Source organism: Molothrus ater, chromosome 5 (genome assembly GCF_012460135.2).
Source record: "Molothrus ater isolate BHLD 08-10-18 breed brown headed cowbird chromosome 5, BPBGC_Mater_1.1, whole genome shotgun sequence".
NCBI classification, from domain to species: Eukaryota; Metazoa; Chordata; class Aves; order Passeriformes; family Icteridae; genus Molothrus; species Molothrus ater.
The window spans coordinates 19,850,797-19,866,997 of NC_050482.2; the positions used below are offsets into that span (position 1 = coordinate 19,850,797).

A 16,201-nucleotide genomic window follows, 5' to 3' on the forward strand; every position below is an offset into this window, starting at 1 on the left:
GAACTTTGAATCTGATGCAAATGGGGATGCATTATTTGCCTGTTGTGGTGGGTTGCCCCTCGCTGGATGCCAGGTGCCCACCATAGTGACAGTGCCTTTGTCACTCCCTTCCACAACTGGACAGGGAATAAAGAACGCAACAAAAGCCTACTGGTTTGAGATAAAGATAAGGAGAGATCATCCAGCAGTTGCCATCACAGGCAAAATACATTCAGCTTGGGGAAATTAGTTTAATTTATTCCAAATTAAAATCAGAGTAATTTAATGAGAAAATAAGGAACAAACCTTCCTCCCACCCCTCCCTTCTTCTCAACTACACTCCTGATTTGTCCACCTCCTCCCCCTCAGCAGTTCAAGGGAACAAGGAAGGGGGGCTGCAGTCAGTTCATCACACACCACGTCATCATTGTCTCTGCCACTCCTTCCTTCTCAGGGAGAAGACCCCTTATGCTATTCCTCCTTCCCCTGCTCCAGCAAGGGGTCCCTCCCACAGGAGACAGACCTTCACAAACTTCTCCAAAATGCATCCTTCCCATGGGCTTCTGTTCTTCATGAACTTTTCCAGAGTGGATCCCTTCCACAAGGTGCAGTCCTTCAGGAACAGACTGCTCCAGTGCAGGTCCCACACAGGGTGACAAGTCCTGCCAGCAAACCTGCTGCAGTGTGGCTCCTCTATCCACAGGCCACTGGTCCTGCCAGGAGCCTGCTCCAGTATCAGCTTCCCACAGGGTCCCAATCTCCTTAAGGCATCCACCTGCTCCATCAGGGGATAAAGAACGCTGATATCCCAGAGGATACCATCATCACTGAGGGTCGAGACCAGTGGTGGGTCTGTCTTGGAGCTGGTTGGCAGCTTCTTACAGAAGCCACCCCAGCCCAGCTACCAAAACTTCACAAAGCCAACACACCTATGCAAATATCAGCTTTGCCAATGAGAAAAGGGTCACATAAGTCCCAAGTAAGGCAATTTCTCTGTGAGGATTTTGCATTAGTGGGTAGTGAAATAAAGCAAAAGTTTTCAGCCATTTTCAAAAGGATTAAGTCAGCTAAATCTAGAAGAGGTCTTAGGTACCTGAAATATAATTTAAGCAAACTGTGGTAACCTCAGCTCAGAACCATGATCTATAATACCCAATGAATTGGCACACAACACTGGGGCACTTAAGCTTATTAGACACCTCCTTTTCTGATCTGAAATAGCCCTGGATGCATGCAATTTGGTGTTTAGTTTGTGACCAGAACAATACTGCAATGACCTCTAGCTCATGTCAGGGATAGCAGACACTCATAGTGAGATACTCCACATCACCCAGCATAGCACATGGCTGGAGATTTAATAGTAACAGGGTAAAACTAGCACAGCTCAAGTTTCCTTCAAACTGTAAATATTAGAAGAGGAAAGCAGAATATGGGCATTTTCCACCTTTTATACTCCAGCTTTCAAGTTCTTATCTCAAGGGACCACCAGGTTCAACATCCTCCTTAAAGTGAAGCAGTTCTGAGCTGCCTGTTTGCCACACAGCCTGGTAAATGAGAGGGTTTCCCAGGCCTCCTGTCAAAGCAGTCAGAGTGTACAGAGGGGAAACAGAAGAATGCTGGTCTGAGAGAAGGACAGGGAAGACACAGTGAAAATTTTAAGCTGAGTTTTTTGAGTGCTTTCAACATTCACATAGGAGATCTGTTTCCTACTTACATTTTATCCTAAGCAGTGACCAGAAAACAAACCAGAAACTGAAACTTTGAAAGAGTAGCTCTCAGCAGCTGCTCCACAAGAGAACATCTTTGTGGAAGAGAGTTTCCACAAAGAAAATTTCACTCATAACTCAGGTTTGTGGGTTCTACAGAGTAGAGATCAGACTAACTGGGTGCTTAGCTCTTTCCCTTGCCTTTCCAAGACTCTAATGCTTTCTCATGATCTCCACTGCATCTGTATTTAATAAACTAAAACCACAGGAACACAGCAGCATCACAAAATGGGTGAATGTTGTAGGCACTACCCTGAAATGTGCAGGAACTTGAAAATAAAAAAGAATTTTCTAGCCCAGCCATCATGGATCACAATCTCATAGTATAATTTAGAATAACATAGCACACTTGACAAAAATTTCCTATAACAATTCCAAGATTTTGGAGGCCACATCTCAGGGCTGAAACTCCGTTCAGAGCAGGAGCACATGTTTCTGGGTTTTGCATCTCTGATTAAAATGATGTTTCTCCCTCTTCTCCTTAAACAAAAGAAAATTTGAAATTTAAATAATCATGGAACTATCCCTGATTATATCTCTTCCAGATGAGAAGTCATTTTTAATGCTGACTTTGGTTTTATTCTAGCCTTAGCTTGTTATGTTGTGTAAGGATGTAAGGCCATACAAATGATCCCACAGGACATGGCAGAAGCCATGGTAGTCTCAGATGACTGTCCTGGGAGGCTTCTGCATTCCTGCCTATGCCACAGCATCAGTTAAGGAACTTCTACTATTAAAGACACTGCTAAACAAGCCTGATTGACTCTAAAAGTGCTTGCTTTAGTTACAGAAACATTCTAGCCACAACAAAATGAGGGAAATCTTAGTACATGAAATTTTTTTCAGCTGTATTCTTTAAAATTTTTGAGAGAAAACTTTTTCCTAGTTATTCATATTTGTATTATTACATTGTCTGAAAGTCTGAATCCTGCATCAGAAACCCTATACCAGAATCCCTAAATGCATGCCTTTGCTCTCCTATCAAAAGCAAGAAAAGCCAAAAACACCTTTCCCTGAAAGAATTAGCTGTGTGAGTACATAAGAAATTTAAAACATTCACGATTTACTGTGTAGAGAAACTCTACTGAAAATATCTAATGTGTATCGTAGCTGAAACATTTGCGGTTTGAGATAATTGATAGAGAAGCTAAAATTTAAAGAAAATTTATAGAAAAATAAATATAGGAATATTTAAAGAAAAATAAATCATATCCAACACAAATTAATTATTTGAAATGTCATTACATATGTCTATTTCTCAAAATTTTTACTAATCATACTTGAATGGGGTTAATCATAATTTTGTGGGGTATGGGGAAGGGGGAAAAAACTCCATAATAATCACATAGTTTACCTTTTTATAATGCGTAAATAATCCTCCTTGTTCTGTAGTTGCTAAACTTAACACAGGGCAATTAAAGGAGGCAGAGGTCCAAGATGAGGGCTTCTAAAGAAGCAGAATCCTACTAATTTTACAAAAGCTAAATAAACCCATCAGTGTTCACTACTTTCACATGCTGCTTTACACTCTGCCTAATTTTTAATGATAGCACTTACTGAAAACCACCTATGCCATACATTTGCTTGAAAATTGTATGTGATTTTTAACCTCTAAGTGGAAGAGAAAATGGTAGGCAGACTGAATGGTAACACAGATCTGACCATGCTCTAAAAATTATTCTATTGTATCACATATAAATATAATATGTTGAAAATGAGGGGGGTAACCCCAAAGAACAGATATTACTTATCAAAAACTGAGCATGAAGCATCACACTATAATGGTAACTGCAATTATGAAAAATTGTCACAAAGACATCAAAATACGAAAAGCAATGGAAAAAAATCACTACAGTCACAGAAAAAAGAATAGCATGTCAGGGAGATGAGGAAGTGGGAAAAAGATTAAAGAAGTTTGCATATGTTGGAATAAAAGGGAAAAATAAAACTGGGTACAGTGAAAAATCTTAACTGCAATAAATTCTAATTCCTCAAAGTTTTTCCAAGAAAAGACAATGAATGTACATCTAGTACTGTACAGTGTTGTTTATGTGATTCATACTCTCTGAAAATATGCAGACAAGTAGAGGCAATAGCAAGACAAAGAGTTTTCCAGAAATTATTGAAATTTACCACACTTATTCAAAGCAACTATGTTGAAACATTTCCTTGCAGGAGGAAGACCCACAGGTAATTTGCAAATTAAAACTTAAGCTCTCTTCATTTTTGCTTAGACACTTCCTGAATGAGGTTGCATATCCCATACAGTTTTCATGGTGAGTCCTATATTTTGCATGCTGGAAGAACAAGACATGCCATAGAGCAAAACAGGTCTTTGGCTCTGCTGTTCCAAAGGATTAAGTCAAATATTATTTGAAGGACCATCTGTAGATCCCACAAAAGAGGATGAATGAATGAAAGCAGAGATACTTGTCTTAGAAAAATCTCAATAAGTCATCTACTCTACATTTCTGCCTTAGGAAGAAAGACCTTTAGCTGAGACATATGTGAGCTACATTAGTTATATCTCAGCTATATTTTCTTAGTGTGTGCCTGGAGATCTCTATAAGCTCCACAGGCTATCCATCCCAGTGCTCAGCATCACTGGTTACTGTGATTTTCCAGTCTGTTCATGACCTTAGAAAATTTGGACCCACTGAATTCCTGTGGTTGTGAATGCTGTGATTATCTGTATCACTACTGAGTATACATTAATTTATTGGTTCTATGATCATTCCCAGACAAGTATTTCAGAGTTGGTCTGAAATTTCCTCAGCAAGACACTGCAGTTTGGGGCATACTTTCTGGTTTGTATTTTTAAGATGGCAAATAATTTCCTGGTTTTTAAAAACTAGCCAATAAATGTTAACAAAATCAGGAAAAAATTATAGGAAATATATTTTTCTGACAGTATGAATACTACGAAAACATCTGTAACAGGTTGGTATATAAAACCTAGGGATCTTTCTTGGGGATAATGGTAACAAAACTCATAGAACTTCAAATGTGGGATCCTGGTTTGAACAACCACCAAGCCACAACACAGCACAGGGAAACTTGTGGCTCTCGGAAATCAAATTATCTTTAGGCAGAGATAGAAGGAAACTCCTTTCTTAGGTCCAAATTTATCCATCCATCCATCCATCCATCCATCCATCCATCCATCCATCCATCCATCCATCCATCCATCCATCAGCAAAGCCTAGTATTTCAATGCTGAGCCAAAAAGCCTGGAGAGCATCCAAACCTGTCCTTAGAAAGAAGTCTTTTAAACCTCTTTTGGTCCTTCTTATTTTTGATCATCCCTGGTTCTCTCCTACGTGCAGGCATCCTGGCAGGAGAGGAAGAATGGAGTAGTATAAATAGACATGACAATGTAATAGGTACAGCACTGCCAGCTCCACAGAAGTGCAAATTAAACTATTCCTAGACCTTACTGCAAGAATTCCAGCTAAGTCACACCGCGTGGTCTCATTAAAGTTATTACCACTCCTAGAAAACCTGTCCCACCCAGATTTGATCAAATTACAGGTAGTTTTCCAACTGCAAAGCAGTCAGATGGCTGTGGAAAGCACCTACTTCCAAATCTCAATACCCACTACTTAGTTTTGTGTCCAAATGGAGCTGAAGGACAGATGAGATCCCTAAGATTAGGGATGAGAAAATTCGTGAGCTAAAATTCACTGCCGATAATAAAGGCCAGCTGCTCCCACCTTCTGCTTAGCTTGCTTATATATCCCTTTTTGGGTTTATCAAATATGTGTCTCCTGCTATTTGCAAGAGATTATATACTGATTGCACATAAGTGATGCTGATGTCTCATGGTGAAGCTTCTAGCACTGCCTTGTGTTTCAGTTCCAAGACACTTTGTCCAGTCCAGTTCCAACACCTTTTAAGTCTATGCCCTCAGCTTCATGACTTCTTGTATTCTGTGCTTGCTATTCCAGTGCCTAGTCTCTTTACTGACCTTGCAGCCTTCTTCTGGAGTTCCTGAGGAAGAGAGAAGGGAAAAAGTCCAAAAGCTACCATGGCATTTTTTTGCCAGTTCTGAATTGCTTTCTCCATCTCCACCTCTCTTATAGGAGCTGGAGGTACATGCTGTAACACTGAGGAACACTGCAGTAAGTCCCTGTTTGTACCTGTCACTGGGTGTTTCCTTCTCAGGGGGAGAGGAAATGTGACAGCACCCAACCAGTGGGAAAGGACACAACATGAAACTGTCCTATATCATTGCAAAGATATTTTTGACCCAAAGAGCAAATGTGAAGCACAGTCTAAGAGAAAAGCCACCCAAATGTGCTAAATTGCAGCTCTTCTTAGCACCAGCAGAGAAGACAAGCAAAGGTACCTAAGCAAATGGGTTAATATCACACTAATACAATGACTCAATGTGATTGAGCCCCTGAAGTTTTAACTAATGAGTACTTAACTCATAATTATAGTATTCAAAGCAGTTAATGAAAACATATAATTAAGACACACCACACAGGAAGGTCAGAACTCTTTTATACTTGTGAAAACCAGAGAAATGAAATAACTTGAAGAGAGCCACACAAGTGATTTGATGCCAGGCAGCGAAGTAGACTCCAGGCTTTCTGTCTAGGGCATGCTCTCGTGGCTTGTACTGCACCTCAGCAAATATTAGCAAAGGATATGTTTATAATTTAATGCATCTCCTTCAGTCATCAGATATATCAATGCATTTACAAAAAAGTCTGTGTTGAATTGTACTACTATGATGAAATTTCATGTATCTCTCTCACTTACCCTGAGGAAGTCAGGTCTCTGATCAGTCTCTTTAGACATTTGCCATGTCTAAAATTATGTTTTCAATCAGATTTTAGAGGACAACTGAATTATGTCACTCACATTGTCATATCCATTTTCTAGAGTCTTGGGATCACTTTTAAAATATGAATTGCTTAATAATGAACAAAGAATAGCAATTTATGTCAGCTGACTTTGTGAACTAAGGGCTATACTATATCACTGATTTTGCAGTGTGTAGTATTGAGCAAAAATGGACTGATCCATATCCAGTAAAGAAACACCACATATTTGATTATGAATAGCAGGAACAACAAGGATTTGCTGCCAATAACCTTTATAATTAGAGGGAAATCCCAGATTCAGTTTAGTGTTTCCTTCTTTATCCATAGCCTTTGGAAACATTACTGCATTAAATGGCAGACAATACAAATAATATTTCATAGTGTTCTGGGGAGTGTTTTTTAAATGTAGTGCTCTTGATCTTTACCAGTTGTTGAATCAAATTTGGCATAAGCCTATTTCTTTGTGTAAAGCCTGCAAACAATGTGGATTGTAAAATGAGTAGGGCACAAACCCAATTTCAATTGCAGACTGGGATTCCCCTATGCTTTTACAGGGAAACTTGGTTGATAACTGTGTTTCCTATTGGGTGGGGCGTGGAGACCATGCCCATAGCACTTAATCTTTGAATACTAGAATATCACGTGAGCTCTAAAGCCAAGCTATTAAAATAAAGAAGAAGAAATAAATCATCACACTAATAAAAGCTTAGTTGTTCATTTGCCATCATTCAACCCACAGCTGTATGGTTTTCATACAGTTTAAAATTTTACGTAATACTGGCATAAACATCCAGTGTTCTTTTTTTTTTCTTTTCCTGTACTGAACAGATGCACAGTTTGTGTTACAGTAATGAAAACCAAATATTGCCTTACACAAGGTAATGTAAGGATATCTTGCTGGATACCCATGGTAAACTAAGAATAATTCATGAAGTTGAGATAACAGTTCAGTGCAGATGTTTTGCAAGTCATATGCCTCAAAATAGTTATGTCACTATTTGCCTCCTAAGTAGCAACCAGTGCTTTACTCTGATAAGAAGTACCCATGGAGGTCAAAACTGCTCACAAATATCTAGTGGACACAGCCACACTAAAATCTAGTCTACTGGTCAGACTCAACAGTTTCAGTTATTAAACCTGCCTAAAAAACTGCTGACAATACCCATAGTTTGAAAAACACAGAAAAATGCAAATTCTTGCTTTTCATATCCCTTGCCTTATAAAGAACCACACAGCTTCAAGTTTGAATGCAAAAGAGAAATTTGCTGTAAAAACTTCTGGGAAAACTTCAGAAGAAAAAAAAATCTATAATATTCACTTGTAACAACAGCAGCTGCAGAAACCTCTGATAGTTTTAAAATGACAATATCTCATTATTACATTAAGGAAATTGCTAGAAAAAAGTCATTGGTTCTCTACTTTTTGATCTGATGTGCTATAGCAGAAGGGAGCACACACATATTTCACACAGACAAAGGCAAACTGTAACTCCTGACTAGTGTCCCTAGGAAGAACACATCATGGGGAAGACTGACTGCTCCCTTTTATTATAACTCATGAGATGGATTGAGCCCACAAATCATGGTCAATGATGCAGAGAAATTGAAATTAATTTCAAAGGATAAGGAGAAAGAAGTTTGCTCTAATAAGTTAGTCATGAGATTCTAAAGTTCATGTAGCTAAAGTGCTTTGCACTAGATTGAAAATGCTATGCTGGCAGTAATTTATCCTGATGAGATCATTGTTGTTCCCTCAGAGAAAACATTTTTGTCTTAAAAAGTCATTAATGCATTCAAGATTCTACTGAATACAACTAGCAAGAAACATCACCCACAGAACATGAACTGAATCCTGTCCCTAATATCACAAATGATTGATTGATTGATTCTGCTATACTGGAAACAATGTATTTCCCCTGTAAATAAGAAAAATAAAACACACCTTTCTCAGTTAATCAATCTTCAGTATTGGAAAAGTGTAAGACACACTCTTGAAGATAGAGAAAGGGATCCAGTTTGCCAAACCTTAGGGCTATGTCTAGAGGCAATTAGTGAATCAGTCTTCATAACACACATACCTAAGGTTTGACAAAGGTACCCTTTAGGGTCCCCAGAGGTAAATCCTATCCCCTAGACTGAAACCCATCAAAAAAGGTTGATATTGATTTTTACATGCTGAGTCTGATAGTCCTACACTCTTTGGAGGAATAAATTAGAATAACAAATCATTTCTATTTTAAACTCTCATTGCAGCAGACCCAGGAGCATAAATTATTTAAAATACATGTGCATTTGCATTCATGAACATAAGTTCATAAAAATTCTTGAAAAGCATTTGGGTACATCTAGAGATTAATCTCTTATGGCTATATTTTATTATTCTAAAAACATCTAAGTAGAGACTACAGAACTTGAACACAGGAACATAAACTATAGTACATGAATATTTAAATATAGAGAGGGCTTTTTTTGCTCAATCTAGTATTTTATAAGGATCTTTATTCCTACTGTTTTTCTAGGATACATATATTAAATACAAAATAAATTACTTTAACATGAACTAACTGAATATCTGGGAGTCCCACCACATTTAAGCAATCGGTAGAATGTCTCACTGGTTGTCCTAAGTACTGAAATCTTCAAGCAGTTTATACAGACAGCCAAATTCTTTCATAATATCAACTTCACTTCTCTGTAGGTAGTACACAGTTATCATCCTCCACTAAGACTGAAAGTGAGATTGCTTATTATTTAATCCCCCCTTTTTTTAAATTTATCTTTCAATGTACTCTATCTATGTTCACAATTTCAGAATGCCAAGAGCAGACTATCTCCATACTGCCCCTTTGCGGGGATATTTGGAATCGTACAAACCCAAAGCTACTAAAGGCGGTATGGTTCACACCCCTTTCATGCACATACAGAAGTCATTAAATTTAATACTGGTTACATTCAAACCACAAAATGAAGAACATGTTTTACTCTTTCTCATGCTTAATTCATTTATTCACAGCAAATTCAATGTTTCATATGTTCCTAACATAATTAGCAATTTCTGAAACCTCTCATTCCTCCCTCTCACATCTCTTTGGCAACACTGCTGTTGTAAAAGCTGACTCTGGAAAGTAATGAATATTAACAAAATCTATTTTTTCAAATACAAAAGACATATTTGAAACTAACAGCAGCAGTTGCAAACAGCATAAAGATGCATTTTCCTACCCTTTTCAGAGTAATTTTTGCCACTTTGGACACTTAATTCAGAATGACAGGAATATAAAGTGAATGTTCAGGACAGCTGAAACATTTTTCCCTTTTTGCTTTCTTGCTTTTCCTACAATTACTTTGGTAGCATATAACTACTATATTAATAGACAGCAAATTGGAACAAGTAAGAGATTACCTGAGAACATGAAAGTCCACATTCTTCAATCCTGGGAATAATCTGACAATCAGCATTCCAAAACAGAATTATTAGAAGAATCTGAACATAAGTACTTATCATCCTAAATTGAAAAAAAAAATACAAAAAGCAAAACCTCAGAAGAAACCTTCAACTCTGACAATTCTCCCTCTCGTGCCAAAACTTTAATATGAATTTTAGTCCCTCCCACAGCACCTCTGAGCTCCTCCCTCTAACACTTTCCAAAGACAGAAAGTTGCTAGTTCTGGGAAATATAAAGCATGCTCAACTCATTTCATATGTTCCAAACTGAAAAATAGGAAACAGTGATTTCTGACAATCACAGTAAAAGCCTCTTCCTTCTGGATTTTATCACATCAGTATTAGATTAGTTTCAACAGATTTCTTTTCTGTAAATTCCATATATAAATGGGAATTTTGTTTCTAGAGAGATGTACCAGACAAATTCATGGGTATTCAAATGCATCTTATTTTTCTGGTTTTCTAGTGCCTTCAATGAGAAGAAAACCAGCTTTGCCAAGACAGGTGGTCTTGGAAGACTAGTTTCCTCTTTTTCATCAGCAGGAATACCAGATTCTTTCATCCTAGAAATCTGAGCCTTTAAATTTTTTCCACTATTATCTAATTGTATTAATAGGAGCATCTTGTCCTATAGCCTATCTCCAGCTGTGGAAATATGCATGGTTTTTCAAAGCTCAACACCAGCAACTCTGAGAGCAGGGTGGGAGTGAGTCACAGTACCTCAATACCTGTTAGCATAACAGAATGCCCAGGAATGCCTCTCTGGGTGCTATGTTTCACAAAGTCCCACTACCCTTTGTAAGGAACAAGTATGTCAAAAACACACCCTCTGGTTGGTACGGAGACTACATGTGACATGCCTAAGGGGAACAGGGAGTTTTCCTCCACAGAGAGGGCTTGCTCACCACTGAGACACATCTTTCAGTAGGACAGTGCCAGGGCCCAAGTACTCAGTGCTCTTACAAAACTGTTTACATCAGTTACAGTGGGGAATATACAGCTAACAGCTTCTGCTAGGATCTGGCTTTACATATAAAATACAATGTCTACTCAGCCAATGTATCTATTGTACTTGTATTTTAGATACCCCATGTGAGTCCAGTTTGCCAATTTTCCAAGAAGACTTTATTTTTTAAATAAGCAGCATAAATCACCATACTGAATAAAATGTAATTTAAGTGTTTTGGTTAAAAAACAACAACTAAATTTTGTCATCTTATAGAAGCTTGGACCTTAAGGAGTTAATGCATTCCTATGCCTCAAACACTGATGGCCACTCAAGCAGGCAAGTTAGAACAGGTGGTGGCTGGAAAGGGGGGCCCTGTGGAAGTAGGGCAGAATCTTTCTGGGGCCCACTTCCCTGTTCTGGTCCATGGTGACCACATAAAGCACAGAGGGGATGACAAGGAGTCAGGAGCTATTGAGAAAGAGTCAACCCAGAAGAGGTGGATTGAGACCACCTAAATACCCTCAAAGCCCCCTGGCCCATTACCAAATAGGTCCAGAAAAACTTTGACCATGGGCATCAATGAATCCTGACTACTCACAGGAGTGGGATGTGACATCTATGCACAAAAATACTCGAGATCAAAAATCTGCCCAGTCCACTCTCCTGTGCCTAAGAGGATCAGAGGATGCTTAGAAGAAATAAGAAAGTTAAATATCCTACTTCCATGGATTATTTTAACATGTATGCTGACAAGTGCCAATGACCTGCATCTTACAGATTTACTGAACCAAAAGCCACGTGCACATCACTGATTTTAATAGCTGCTTCTGGAACTTTCTTAAATGTATTTGTAAAACAACTCTTTGCATCTATTTATCCTTTCAGTTTTCAAATCTTCTTGGAGCCATGAATTGTACAATTAACCTATGTTTATTTTAAAACTGCTTCCAAATAGTTCCATTGGGTTCCCCCTTGCTGCTTTAAAAAATACAGAATATCCATTTTCATCTCACCTTTGCAAAATAGTCACAGCTTTTTACGATACCCTTTTGTAAGATGAGGGTCCTGCAGACAATATTAAGGAGTGAGCAGTTCAAGAATGTTTTCCTCTCTAGCAAATGCCATTTTGACTCTCCTTATACCTCCAGTTTCCACAGAAATTAACAGTGTGATTTGCCTTAAGAGATTTTATTCTCTCACTGTTTCTGGTATTTCTTAGGGCACCTCTGTCACATTCTGAATAAAGCTGATCAAAGCATAGATCTAACAATGTACTCTTTCTATGCAGGAACTGTGTTTCAGTCAAGAGAGTTTCTGTGTGGACTGAAGCTGTTATTAAGTTTATCAGGCAACAACTTTATTGTTATTTGTTTCATTTGAACCTTATTTTTTAAATCATGTCTAAACTAGCTACTTCACTGTTCCTGCATGATTTGTATCCTGGAATTACTGTGTTCATCCACTGTTTATATTACATCAGGTTTCAGAACCCCCGTTAAGATTCTCACTAAAAGCTGGGCAGTATAATTGACCCATGCCACATTTTTTTTGAAAACTATCAGTTATGTAGAAGCATTGATGCATTTGAAATTTACAGGGACAAAATCTCTTAGGCTCTATGCTCAAATGGGACTCTAATTCTTGATCATAATTTTGAAAATTTTTTTCTAACAGATGTCATTTTATCCTTGTTAGTTACTGTACCTTACCTATATTTTAATCCACATTTGTCTTTAGTTTGACGCTTTCTTTACTTTATCCCTGAAGAAGGGATGATAGCAAAAGGTATTGTTCTGTTTCTACCAATGCTCCCTCCATCTTCAGAAAAAAGATCCTTTAAAAACCATTAATAGGAAGGGCCTTCTTTTGCACTTTGGTAATAGAGATATTTTGCACCCTAGATATTTATTAAAGCACTGGTCAAGAACACAGAAAAGCCAGAATCTAAACATTTCAGTCCAAGAAGGTTTGGGTCCAAATCTTGCACATTTCAGGATGGTGCCTCGGTGGTTCAGGGTGTTTTTAATGAAATGCACATGTCAACCTTAGAGTACAGAGTGAAATCCAGTATTTTAGATTCCCCATTTTCTCTTGGGTCAAGTTTGATCTCTGGACCATCAGGTCATGTACCTTTTTCTTAATTAGTCAAGTATGCTTGGATACATACTTGGCCCCCTTCAAAAGAGAAAATCATTCCACCACTGGTCAAGTTTGTACGGGAAACGTTTGAAAATCAAAGTTAGGACAGATGTATCACCAGACATACCTAGGCAGCCAGAAATGGATTTTGTGACCTGATGTGTTGGAGTTTAAGCACAAAACTCCCAAGAGATTTCTGCTTTGGCTATATTACTTTTTGACTTTGTTAAATTAACATCAATGTCTATGCTGGAAGGCATGTTCCTGTCACATCCATGTTGGAGAAGTCCCAGGCTTCTGTGCAGCACAATAGCCACATTCACACTACATTTTGCAAGAGGATCCTGTGACATATCACTATGTTCTTCCCAGTTTCACTAACACAGGCACACATACAATACTATAACAGTCCCCTGGCTATTATTTTAACCCTGTGTGCAGTTGTATTGCCTGCTCCAAGCAACAGACATTGTGCCTCCAGACCACATACATTAACCATAGGACATTATAACTTGAACAGCTTCTTGTCATACTCTGGAGTGGAGTGGTGTGAGGTGCTACTATCATCACAACAAAATACTCACAAGGAATTCAGAGCTGCTTGGGAACTGCACTTTTCTGGAATCGTGCCTGTATCTCCCTGTCCAGAGTGAGCCTGTGCAGCCAGGGCAGGTGAGCAGCAGAGGTACCAGCAGGGCACCTGTACCCCAGAGAGACACAAGACAGGCTGGTGAAACACAAGCTGCCCAGTGCTTCTGTACTCAACAAGTTACTGATTCACAGTCCAAGACAACCAGTACTCTTTTCATCTGTGTGATTCAAAGGGACCCTCACTCTCCTCACCCACCATCCCTTTCCTTCAAGAGTCACGAGCATTCAGCAATGACAGCAAACATAGGTAGCACCTTAGGTGCACTGCTTACACACCAGGCACAACCCACAGATGCTGAAGACTTTCTTTTCCTAAGATTAGAATCATACAATCATAAAGTGGTTTGGGCTAGAAGGGAATTTTAAAGATAATCTAGTTCCAAATTAGGTTGCTGAAAGTCCCGTGCATTATTAAAGAAATAAAGAATGTTTTTTTTATTATTTAAAAAAATCATTTTAGACCCCTCTGAAATTGTTAATAAAATTATTAAAGAAGAAAATTAAAATCTTGAGTGTTAAAAAAAATCTGCTTAGAAAAAAGTAAAAGAATAATAAAAAATTATTTTCATAACTCTCCAAATTTTTTTGTGGACAATCTATACTTTTATGAACTTCAAGCTCAGAGAAACTGGAATTATTAGCACATGTGGAGGGGTTGCAACTAAAAGTAAATCATTCATGCACCATGTGCACACAACTTATTTTTTTTCAGGAGATGCTTCAGTCTGCTTTTTTTCATCTCACCCAGTTAAATCTTTTCTTAATTTTAGCTATCTTTTTTAAGCTAGGAACCTAACTCCTGGTATAAGCTAAGCAGTCGGCCGTGGCATTAATTCCAGTGATACCCAGCAAGGCAGGAAATGGCACATTTCCAAGGAGAAACCCTTCTAACATGGCACATAGACATTTTCTTCACCAGGCTGAGCTCAGAGAGGGATATGATTTTTGTCCTTTAACAGGTTTTCTAGCTTTGCTGTGGAAATAGATCGTCAACCAGCAGACCCTAATTAAAGCTTCAAGCTATCAAGATTTACTGTGTCAAACATCAATACAAAAAGTCCTTTAGTAAAGAAGGATGGGGGTGTTGGTTTGAGTTACAAAAACATTGACACACAGAGTGAGATTTACAGTGAAACTTTCTCTGCCTGAGAAACGCTTTTCATGTCAGCAGCCAGCCCTACATTAATTATAATTTTAAAAGCCTGCCTCTTACCTCCATGATTTTTCTTCTTGCAGGGTATGAGAAAATTCAGCCTCCAGAGAGGTATCCATGGTTGGGGCTCCTAGTTTACCAGGCATGCAGGGAGATTGTCCAGTCTCTGCTGTGCTGAACAGAGCAGGAAGGGAGCCATGGCCAGGCAGGGAGCCCTGGGATGTTCATCTTCACTGCAAAGCAGAATCTATGGCTGGCAGCTCTATTACAACCTCTTTTTTTATTCTCATCCCTTGTTAATCTAAGATGACTAAAAAACCTCAGATACACTCATATATCTTAAATATTTCTTATCTCAGGGTCAATTCAAATTTTAACTCAATCATCCTGTTAAGGCTATTTAGCTTTTCTCTCATTTTTTGATTAATGCTATTTTCTTCACGTTTTCACTATTTTCTTCTTTCTTATTAAACACTGTAGCTCCTCAAGAGAAATGCAAACATCTCCTATTATATGTGCTTTGTTTCTTCATAGTCACTCCTGACAGAAAAAAATAAAAAAATTTAAAAAAAATCAGGAGCTGTTTAAACTGCTCTCACTCCTTAGAAGACAGCACCTCAAGCCATTTGAGTCAAAAGGAAGTCAAAGTGCCTTGGTCTGCTTTGTTTGTCTAAGCATTTTGTGGAAAGGAAATTCCATCAGCTGTGCAACTTCCTTTAATTTCTTTTCCCACCTAAATAATTTACAAAAGTAATATCTACTTATATCTAACCTGGATAACCAATGCCCATCTTCACTTGACAGAAAACACAGAGATAATTTATTAAAGATACAGATTCAGTTAAACAAAGTGTTTTACCATATAACATAAAGCCAACCATCAAGGAAATGGTTAAGTTACATTCACACTATTCTACGTATTATTCTCTTTTTACTTTAAATGATTCATGAAGAACTTCTACACTCTACAGTCTTTTTCCAGTTTCATGCATGAGATTTAGGAAGTTAGATGCTTATTTTTAGGTAGAACTGTAACTATTTCTTTGCAACTTTCAAAAATATAGGGTACCATCAACCTAACTTTTCCTACTTTTAAAATTGGTAGGATTGTAGCAGATATACAATTAATTATCTGTTACATTGAGAGAATGGTCACACAAGTACCACCAGTACAGGCATGAAATTTTGCAATAATTAAGAAACAGCAGCTGCAGCCTAGCTGTGGTTGTTGTAGTAGTCTGGACCAAAAGCACACCCTATTATTTTTAGGGGGACAGGGAGGTTGCTG

General features: G+C 38.1%; 1 protein-coding gene across 1 annotated transcript in view; it reads right to left on the reverse strand.

Moving 5' to 3' along the window:
• Window positions 1–10,081, reverse strand: part of IL17REL (interleukin 17 receptor E like) — a 45,302-nt gene extending 35,221 nt beyond the window's left edge. The window contains exon 1 of the mRNA XM_036400223.1: window positions 9,980–10,081. Coding sequence (XP_036256116.1) covers window positions 9,980–10,081 — 102 coding nt within the window. The remainder of the gene's footprint in view (window positions 1–9,979) is intronic.
• Window positions 10,082–16,201: the final 6,120 nt, after the last annotated feature.